General features: G+C 40.2%; 1 protein-coding gene across 1 annotated transcript; it reads right to left on the bottom strand.

Annotated features, from left to right (window-relative positions):
* Nucleotides 1-431: 431 nt before the first annotated feature.
* anp32a (acidic (leucine-rich) nuclear phosphoprotein 32 family, member A) lies at nucleotides 432-9,511 on the bottom strand. Its single transcript, XM_054769877.1, has 7 exons — nucleotides 9,357-9,511; nucleotides 7,438-7,587; nucleotides 7,243-7,365; nucleotides 5,520-5,718; nucleotides 3,579-3,682; nucleotides 1,522-1,591; nucleotides 432-1,431 (listed from the first exon to the last, which is right to left on the bottom strand). Exons 1-7 carry the CDS (start codon nucleotides 9,408-9,410, stop codon nucleotides 1,361-1,363), a joined length of 771 nt encoding a protein of 256 aa, XP_054625852.1. The 5' UTR covers nucleotides 9,411-9,511; the 3' UTR covers nucleotides 432-1,360.
* Nucleotides 9,512-10,510: the final 999 nt, after the last annotated feature.

The raw sequence follows: 10,510 nt of genomic DNA, 5'->3' as shown, positions 1-10,510 counted from the left end.
CACAGGGGCATATTTAGTCATTCGGGGGCCCTCCACATTCTTGTAGTGCACTGACAAAAGTTTTATTCTCACCTCAACAGCCATGTTTATACAATATTACTCGCCCAAAAAACATTTTAAATATTAATGTTTATCATCTACTGGAAAATGTGAATATGAGAAAATTCTCCTGTTTTCCTGAGCTTGATAAAGTCCCTGAAATCCTCCTGGGGGATTATTATTAGTGACGTGCAATACCACTGATTTCTTTTCAGATTTGATACGGAGTAAAATTTAGGCTGGTATCGGCAACACCAATACTTTGTGCAAATACACCTAACATGTCGGGTAAACAGCTGCGCTCGTGTGTCTACGATTGCTGTGCCTGTGAAAAAGGTTGTCACCTTCCGTACTCTTGATTTTTTTTTTTTTTAACCCACAACGCTGCAAAATATATTAAAAAAAAGGGTTTTATTGAGGTGAATGGGATGGGAAAAGGAGATAATTTAGCAATGAATGTATGTATAATATTAAAAATCCAAATACACTTCACTGCACACATTTGCAGTAGTAACCTTCATGTAGCCTCCAGACCTTCTCAAGCAAGAAAAGAACATGGACAAAGCCAGAGATAGTTTTCTTGATGGGAATATGCATATAAAGTCGGGTCCAAATCCAAGAAATGTCACACTTCCAGATCAGGTATGCTGTAGTGAGTACATAATTCATATCTTTTTACAATGTACTGTATAGTTTGACATCAGTTATACATGTTCAATGTCTGCCGCCGTCAAGAGGATACAAAAAAATAGATTTGGTCATTATTTACAGGAAACACGCAATATCCGAACTATCAAAGCTGAGGATTGATCAAGGGTGTGATCATTGAAAAGCGTGCCACACTCGGCATATTTCATACACAAGTTGTACATCAGGACAGCATATGAAGACACGTAACTTAGTTGAAATAAATAAAGTCCAATGCAAATGTAAAAAAAAAAAAAAATCCCTTTTAGGTGGATTTGATGGGATTACTGGGCTACCAGTCGTAGCAGTCATGGCTACTGGACTGCACTACTTAGTCGACTACATGACATGCATTTTTTCCTTGCTTTGACTTTTTAAAATTAAAATACAGGTCTTCACAATTCACAAACTGGTATTGTACAAAACAAATGTGGTTTTAAAAAGGAAAGGTGTATCCTCGCCTTGTTTTATCTTACAAAATGTGTCTGCGACGCAGTTGAAAGTGGACTGTAAAGAGCATCAAAGGTGTACAAAGGTGCAAAGAACCAAAGCTCTCTACTGCAGGGAAAGACACTGGGAAAAAGACTGGGACATACGTAAGTTCAAAGCAACCGATCGAGCCTCCAAATGACTCTCAGTCGTCGTCGTCGTCATCCTCTCCTTCTTCATCCACTTCCCTTTTTCTCTTCTGACCCCGCTCTTCCTCTGCCGGATGACAGTACAATACGTGAAGATGCCAAAAAGCCAAAAAGCCACGCTTGCTTTCACATCGTCAGTCCAGTCGACTCCACTCACCTTTCTCCTCTTCCTCGTCCTCCTCCTCATCGTCTACCTCTCGGTCATTGAGCTCCTCCTCCTCATCCTCCTGATTAATACATAGTCATTACTTAAAGGAACGTCGCATACCAAAAAAAAATTTCCCATAGAAAAAAAAAAATCATGTAAATGCAATTAATCCATTCCTGACATGCAAAAATGTTAACACAAAACACAGGAAAAAAGACTGAATTCTACAAGAAAAAGTCAATTTTACAAGAAAAGAAAGACCGACTTTTACATGAAAAATGTCTGAATTTTTCATGAAAAATGTCTGAATTTAGAAAAAAAAAGACTGACTTACATGAAAAGTCTGAATTTTACAAGAAAAAGTCAAAATTTTGCAAGAAAAAAAGACTGACTTTTACATGCAAAACATCAGAATTTTGCACACACAATTCCCCCCCCCAAAAAAAACACTGACTTTCATGAAAAAGTCTGAATTTTGCATGGAAAAACAACAGAATTTTGAAAAAAGACTGACTTTTACATGAAACGTCTGAATTTTGGAAGAAAAAAAACAGAATTTTGCAGGAAAAAAGAATTAATTTCATTATTATGCGTTCCTTTCTATGTTACCATGTGAAATCAATGCACCCAGTAAGGAAATGACCTTAATGCTTAAAATGACCAAAAATACGGTAAAATACTGTAAGTATTACATGTTATGTACCACATGATCACAGCATGGATATAAAACCATAAAACCTTGTTGGAGGTGTTTGAATAGCGGACAAAGAATAATAGGAAGGTAAAGGTGACTATAGGGGTGTTATTTCATGTCAACGGGGCTCTAATAATGTTAAAAACTATTTAGAAAGTCACAAACCCGGTTTCCATGCTCCAACTATGAAAATATTTCATTTATTAATATTGAATCCTACTTTGCGGAAATTCACTTATAGCAGTCGGGTCTGGAACCAATGAACCAATTTTTTGGTTACATGTTATTTTTTTATTTATTTTTACATAACCAAAGAGCCAGAGACTGCAAATGGTCCCTGGGCAACACTTTGGACACCCCAGGGGTCAGGTGATGTCAACTCTGAGCACCCACGCCTGTGGTCGACTATTTAGCTTGTTGGCTTCCTTCTGTAGGATAATATTGTTTTATCAGTTAATTAAGTAGTTTATAGAAAAAATGCTTTATTACACTATTTGCTGAGTAGATGAACAACTGTTTAAGTACGTCAAAAGTCAAACAGAAATAGTGAGAGCTCACACATAGTGTACAATCAGCGAAGGTCAGCCAGGACCAGTAGCCAGATACGGGAATAAAAACAAGTCAGTAGGCCTTGAGACAGACGGTGCGAAGTATGTGCTGCTTGTGCAAGAAAAGTGTCAACAAGTCAGCGAAAGCTCCGACTATCACCTGCTGGTGTCACACAAGCTTCGTCAAAGAATCCGTGAGACCCTTATCTTGAGAGACACTGGCACCAGCGGTCTGAAGAAAGCAATTACAAAAAGGGGACTAGCGATTGGGGCGGCTCTCTCTCCTTCTGGTCAGGAAGCCATAGGAGGACATTAGGAGAGACAGCTAGCCTGGATATTTGAAGAATGTGAAATTATTCTGTCCGACTTATTTTTCAATACATTTTGTAAATCTAATACAGATAAGTGTGTGAGTCTTCTTTCCTTCTCATAACTGGAGATTAACGAACACGTAAGGGGAGGTGAAATTGGCTTAACTAATTTTGTAAAGTGGTGCTTTTGACCTTTAGTAGGCTGCAGAGAATTTCATCTCCAACACTTGACAGCCGGCAAAGGATGGTAATTTAGGAGAGAAGGGGAATGTTATTGGGGCTGGAACTCAGCGATGCATTACCACGATCGTTTTTATTGTCAATGTTGATCCAAAATCTGAGAAGTTGTTTGCGGGGGTGTGCCGGGTTGTATACGCACAGGAAATAATGCGTGTCAAGTACTAACAATGTGTACACGTTGCCCTTTTTAATCTGTTCTTGCAAAAAGTCCATTATTTCAAATAATAGGCTTAACAATAAAACATTTCCTATGATGCATCATTCAAGTCTCACCTCTCCACTAAGGCCCTCCTCTTCATTCTCATCTTCTTCCTCGCCTTCTTCCTCCTCTTCATCTCCCGGTGCAGCATCTTCATCATAGTCCTCCTCATCTAAATCTGGGTGAAACCAATGGTTTTCACCAACGTAGTGAGAGTATAAATGACAATTATCGGGCTGATATGAGGGACTTATGACATCATACCAATAAATCCGATAACATTAAAAATTAGCGGTGCTGCGATCAATTGGAAATGGATCAATAAACTGAAGGAACAAGGGTGGTCTAATCAATCTCTTCAAAAAGTAAGTCAAATATGTTTTTGTCTAAATTAAGGTGATTTTATGCTTCCTTTATCATATCATATCATATAGCCAGTAGCATGGCTGCAGCCAGGTCTTCTGGCTCCCATGAAAAAATTTTTGTTGCCCCCCTTTATAATTACTGATTTTAGTAGTAATTAGTAATTTTTCGGCCCCCTGGCAGACAAGGGACCTTGGAATTGTCCTGACTTTTCCCCTTTATACGACACCCCTGGCCAATCGCACTATTAATGATAGCACTACATTATTAGCCAATACCATTGTAAATAAATTGAAAAATGCATAATTAATCCATGTGATCGGTGTCACACGATTTCAGTTCTGGAGGATCGGAATCGGCAGCATTAAATCCTGATCGGAGCATACCCTATTCAAAATAGCTACAATAACCAATCATTTATCCTTCATTTCCAAACCAATACGTACAACTCTGCTTCTAAAGACCTATATGCTACTGATGAGCAATAACTTTATTATTCATATTTAACTGTAGTTTGTGCACACCTGGAGGTAAGAAGGACTGGAACAAATTAGGATTTGACCAACTGTGCCTGTTGTTGTTGTCCTAATCAAATATCATGACATTACTACTATCAGAAGAACCAGACTATAGAGCATGAGGAGCCACCTGCTGTGGCCCAGCAAGGTGCACTGTGTTTGGGTGCAGCCGGTGTGACGCCACAGAGGTTTATGGCAAATCTTTTGAACTTTTTAAATGCCGCAGCGCTGGTGTTTCAGGTGGCTGATAAGGTTTTTTGTGTGCTTAATGGGTTTTGAACCCCTCATCGCCGAGCATTTGGTACAACTAGCACACAAAATGTCTTCCTTGGAAAGTGAACTCAAGGGAAGTTATGACAGGCCGTTAACACGACAACATGTCACAGGCAGGAGAAAAAAAGAGCACTTGATTTGCTCACCCGCACAGTACCGGTAATCTCCCCTCATTGGAGCATTTTTTTGTTGTTGTTTTTAAAATAATCGATTATCAAAGATATTTTAATGTTATCGGATTCATAGGTATGATGTCATAAATCGGCGCGATAATTATCGTGCACCCCTAAAACAAAAATTCACTTTCCGAGGAAGACGTTTCACATGCTAGGTGTACCAAATGCTCCGCGATGAGGGGGAAAAAAACCCCATCGAGGACACAAAAAAACCTTATCAGCCACCTGAAACGCCAGCGGTGCGGTATTTGAAAAGTTCAAAAGGTTTGCCAGAGACCTCCGTGGCGTCACACCGGCTGCTCGGAGAGTGTGACCGAATACAGTGCACCTTGCTGGGCCACAGCAGGTGGCTGCCACCGCTCTACTGTATACTCTGGTTCTGATAGTAGTGATGTGGTAGTACAGTAGTCATGTCTTGACATTTGATTCGGACAAATCAATCAGGTACAGTTGATCAAATCCTAACTTGTTCAAGTCCTTCTTGTGCACAAACTCCAGTTAAATCTAAATTTAAAAAGTAGACATAAAAAAGTTAATCGCTTATCTGTACCATATCGGTCTTGAGGAGCAAAATATTTTCGGTATCGGTTTGAAAAAAAAATATATATTGTGATATTGTGCATCTGTGCAGATACTTTTCAATCATTAGCATTAGCGTTCATGTAAGAAGGGAGCACAGACTTACCGTCCTCATCTTCCTCATCATATTCCCAGCCTTCAGGGTAAAGCTCGGAGTCTGAATCCGGTGCCTCTTTGTCGTTTTTGTCGTATCCATCCAAATACGTGAGCTGTGGCAGTAGCTTGAAAACACTTTCTCTGTACTCGCTCTGGTTTGTCACTTCGCAGTTGAACAGGTCCAGGCTTTTCAGGGCGCCCAGTTCCTTCTGTCACAAAAACAACTTTAATCAACAAGCAACTTATGGACTGTCTATATTAGGGGTGTCACAAGATCTCGCCAGATTAAAACATGACAAGATTTCTCGTTCAGAAAAAAAAACTGTCTCGCCGGCACAATAATAAATGTGCTAACAACAAAACACCTCACTTTAACGGTTATTCACAAAATGCCCGCAAGGCATGCTGGGTACTCCAACAGCAACCCCTTTCGACGTCGCAATATCCAATGAATGAAAAACATGAGATAATGTCGTACATTTTTTATGACAAACCAAAAAGCTCCCTTTTACCCGTCCACACACAAACACTGAGATTTGCATTATGGCCAACTATGCAAATTAAACAATGATAATATCATCAACATGATTTGGTATTTTGCACTTTAAAAGTATCCTTTGTTTTATTGGATTTAGCGAGTTTAGTTTTCAGGGTTTTGTAATTTATTTTTTAATGATTCTATTAAATTGTAGGATATGATTTTGTTTATATTAAACTAGTGGTTATTTTCAACTTAGCAATATATTTTTGAGTTTTTAATTGGATGTATTGGAGGTTATTATTGAGGGTCTTCTAATTTATTTTTTTCCTCATTTATTTTATTCAATTGTATTCAATTTTCATACCTACTGTTGCTGACTGATTGTTCTTCGAGTAATACCGCGTGATCCAAGCCTTTTCTAACATGCCACACCACAAAATAAGTTCGATCGACCGATTGTGGCGAATACTCAAGGCTGCAATATCAGTATCGTATTGGAAGTGGAAAAGCTGTATTGTACCTAGGCCTGTCCACGATAATCAATAAATCGATTAATCGAACGATTTAAAGAAACAAAGTCGATAATTTTGCGGCCTCGATAAATTGATGTGTGTCTTTTTTAGGGACTGTCAATAAATTACTATTGCATTGAAGAGAGTTTGTTAAAAACAACAAAAAATGGTCTTAAAAAATGTTGTCAGTAATACTGATTATCGACTATAATTTGGAAGATAATTATCATCCAGCAAAATTTTTTTATGGTGACAGGCCTAATTGTACCCCCAAATTATAGAAATAGTATAACATACTACCTATTAGGGGTGCATGATAATTATCGGACCAATATGAGGGAATTATGACATCATACTGATAAATCCGATAACAGTGAAAATAGCTCAGATAACCAATGATTTTTTAATGAGGCGTGATTACCCATTTTGTGCGGGTGAACAAATCAAGCACTCCTTTTTTCTCCTGCCTGTGACGTTAACGGCCTGTCGTAACTTCCCCTGAGCTCACTTGTACAGTAAACAAACATTCACCTTAACAGGAAGACATTTTGTGTGCTAGTTGTATATTCTTTACTGCACACTGAATGATCTCACACACAGTGGTTGGGAATCACAGTCGTAATCAATATGGCATTGTTCTCTGCGTACACTACCATGATGCATAGAAAATTCTATTTCTAATGGAAACAGAGCATTTAGCGGACGAGTCATGTTCCTGTCATGTTGAAGCTCCACCTCACCAAAGGTTGAATGGTGCTGAGGTCTTTAATCTTGTTGCCGCTGAGGTTCAGATGTGTGAGGTTGGGGCATTTCTCTGCCAAAACTTCCAAGCCTCCTGAGATCTTGTTTTCGCTGAGTTCGAGCTGAAGATGACATAAGCAATCAAAATATGCACAGAATCACCGCAGCATTCGTAGAACCAAAGAAAAACCAACCTTCTTGAGTTTTTTAAGTTTGGGCAAGTGTGCCACTGTGGTCAGTCCAACACGGATTGTGCTCAGTAATTCCAGCTCCTCAAATTCATCTGTTAGGCCCTCAATCTTGCCGTCATTGGAGCGACAGTTATCCAGCACAAGTTTTTTCACCTAAAAAGGGTGAAAAAGTCAGGTCAAGTTGTGCAGCTAAAATGACCGTTTGTGCTGTCACACTTCTTGAGTTATTAAAGATTTAATCAAATAGGGGGGCTGGGTGCACTTAGGTTGACCTTTCTAGTTAATAACTAAAAACTAACACAGCACAATCAATAATTGTTATTGCACAAAACTGCACAAACAATGAGAGACAAAGTGAGACTATTTTGGTTTCATTCTGAGCATGTTGGGGGGGCTGAGTGTAATAATAGCCCAAAATGTAAATCTTTAACAAAAGATATGAATATCTTTAATATAATAATGACAGCAGAAACAGTCATTTTAGTTGCACAAACGAATGGGACGATTTGACCAGAGTTTTGCATGTGGTGCGGGGCCCAACTTCACTCAGGTTACTCTACTGCAGTGCTTCTCAAATAATGGGATGAGCCCCCGCTTGGGCGTGAGAGGCAGGGAGGGCTTTCAATATTAGTGCTCGTACTCAGCATGGAATTTGAATATGCTTGCATGCTTTTGTTGCATTTTGCTGCCTTCAGTTCAGTCTGTACAGTACAGATAAATAAATATCATATTATCAGTTACTCTATAGTATTTCAAATCGGGTGGGGGGGTGGGTGCGAAAATATTTCTGTCCGCCAGTGCGGGCATGACAGAAAATAATTGAGAACCACTGCTCTACTGGGAGCTATTCTAGTTATTTGCAATATCACATGACCTGACAAAATGTTATTGTATATTGAGCGGATGGATATTCACATGAGTGATCCGTCCTTGAGCATGACAACCAATCAGCATTGAGAATCAGAATTTACAAAAAATAGACCCGCATAGCATTACTCCGCTCACTGCAATCATTTCGTTTCGACGCGAGATTGATAAATTTAACATTACGCAAATGTCACATACAGATGCTTAGTAAGAAGAAAAGACAGTTACCACAGCGATAAAAGACACGCTTGTGAGCGACGCACAGCGCAGAGAAACATTAGCCCGAGCAATCGGAGCCAAAGAGGGGTCATTTGTGAGTAGGAGGGGCAGCTAAAGCCGATTACACTGCTGTTTGGTATACCTTTCTTTTACTTTTTTTCCCTACAACAAATAGACGCACATAGGATCGATAGGCCGCTATTTATAACCAGGTATTAAGCATCTTTCGTCGTTTATGTCGAATAAACGCGGCGTTCCAAGTGCTTCAAAGTCCCTTTGCACGGCAGTAAAATGGCGGCGTGTCCTAGTTGTAGAAAATTATGACAACAACGCGCGTCGCTTTTCAGTGTTTTCATTAAAAATGGCTTCAAATACGAACACAAAACTGGTAGGTTATATGATATATGTTTGCCGTTGTACTTAAGTGCGTCGAGCTTCCAGTGCTTCTAAGTTACATGTTCCGTACCGTTACAAGAAGCACCTAAAGAGGACTCCCGGGAGGGCGGTGGTGGTGCTGGACAGGCGACACTTTGAGGAGTAATGACAGCACCAATATGGGCTAGTTTGCTGATTTAAAAAAGTTACTAATATGGCTTCTCACGTGGCGCGCCGCGGTAAATAGTCCCATACGACCTAGGCACCGGCAGCACCTGTCACCTGTCAACATGTTCGCATCAACGTAAGCAGACGTCCGACACATCTTCAGACTTGACCAACTTTGGCTCCCTCTCTCTCCTCAACCACCACCACCACCACCACGCCGAGGCAGCACAAGAAAGCTGTCCCCCATTTGGGTGAGAGGAAGGATATACACATTAATCTAGATGTCAACTTACGTCTGACGGAGTGCGATTCCGCAGTTCTAGGTGAATTCTTTTCTTCATCTCCATCCTGGATCAGCGCGCCCTTTGACACACACTTTGAGTAATTAGCACAAATGCTCCTGGCACCTCCAGAGCAAGGCTGCTGCGCGTCATTCAAACTTGATCCGCAAATGTGGGCGGGAGCGCGGGACGATTGGATTGTTGTCACTGCTGACCAATGAGAGCCGTCGATTGGAGAGAGCGCTGATCTACATACGGACGAACCAATGACGTGGCCTTCATAAAACCGGGTGGGGTTTTGTTGTCAAAGCCTGAATGTGTGAGCTTCGCTGTACTTGAATGAACTATTTACTCTTGTTGCACTATGAAACCACGCGCAAAATGAATCTTGTAACATTATTATTATAAAAAATATTTGTATATTATACATTTAAAAATAATTGCTCGTGTTCATACACCCTGAATTACCCTGAGGTGTGACTGGCTGGCTGTCCGGTAGAGATGTGCGAGTATTGAACGAGTCGTTACAAACTCGCGAGTGTTTCACTGATTCGGGACTCATGGATATTCGTCTCTGTTAATTTTTTTGCTTCACTTACTCAGAGAATGAGGAAAACAAGTCAGGGGGGCAGGCGACGGAACTTTTTGCGCATGCGCCCTGTGATGGGTGATTCGAGTGGTCTGAGTACCCGATTTATGCAGGTTTCTGTGCATACGCTCTATGTGAGCATTGAACGAGTCGTTCAAGACTAGCGACTTACGGGTATTCATCTCTGTTAACTCGTTCACTTACACACCCCTACCACCGCCAGCTAAATTATAAAAGGAAATCAGGAAAACAAGTCAGGGGAAGGCGATGGAAGTTTATGTGCGTGTGCTCTGTGACTTGTGATTCCAATGATTTGTGTACTCGATGGATGAAGGTTTCAGTGGTCTGTGTAGTGTGACTCGAGTGAATCAAGTACCCGATTAAAACTCTGAGTGACTCATAGGAACTCCTGTTAGTATAAGGAGTTTCCCATCACTACTGTTTGGTGATCAGTACGGGTTGCCCCCTTCTTCTCAACAAGTGATACTTACAAATTTTGGTATAGATCTGATACTAAGTAAATACAGGTTCATTATTGCCAATACTAATCATTTTTACTTTAAAATTTTCAAGATTA

This window comes from Dunckerocampus dactyliophorus, chromosome 3 (genome assembly GCF_027744805.1).
Source record: "Dunckerocampus dactyliophorus isolate RoL2022-P2 chromosome 3, RoL_Ddac_1.1, whole genome shotgun sequence".
NCBI lineage: Eukaryota > Metazoa > Chordata > Actinopteri > Syngnathiformes > Syngnathidae > Dunckerocampus > Dunckerocampus dactyliophorus.
Note: the sequence above shows the minus strand (reverse complement) of the source record. Positions and strands in the feature narration are given on the sequence as shown.

Coding starts and splice junctions, on each gene's coding strand:
- anp32a (XM_054769877.1), bottom strand. CDS start 9,410: ATGGAGATGAAGAAAAGAATTCACCTAGAACTGCGGAATCGCACTCCG. Junction 5,719..7,242: donor TCAGCACCATTCAACCTTTG/GTGAGGTGGAGC, acceptor TTTTTGTGACAG/AAGGAACTGGGCGCCCTGAA. Junction 1,592..3,578: donor AGGAGGGCCTTAGTGGAGAG/GTGAGACTTGAA, acceptor TGTATTAATCAG/GAGGATGAGGAGGAGGAGCT.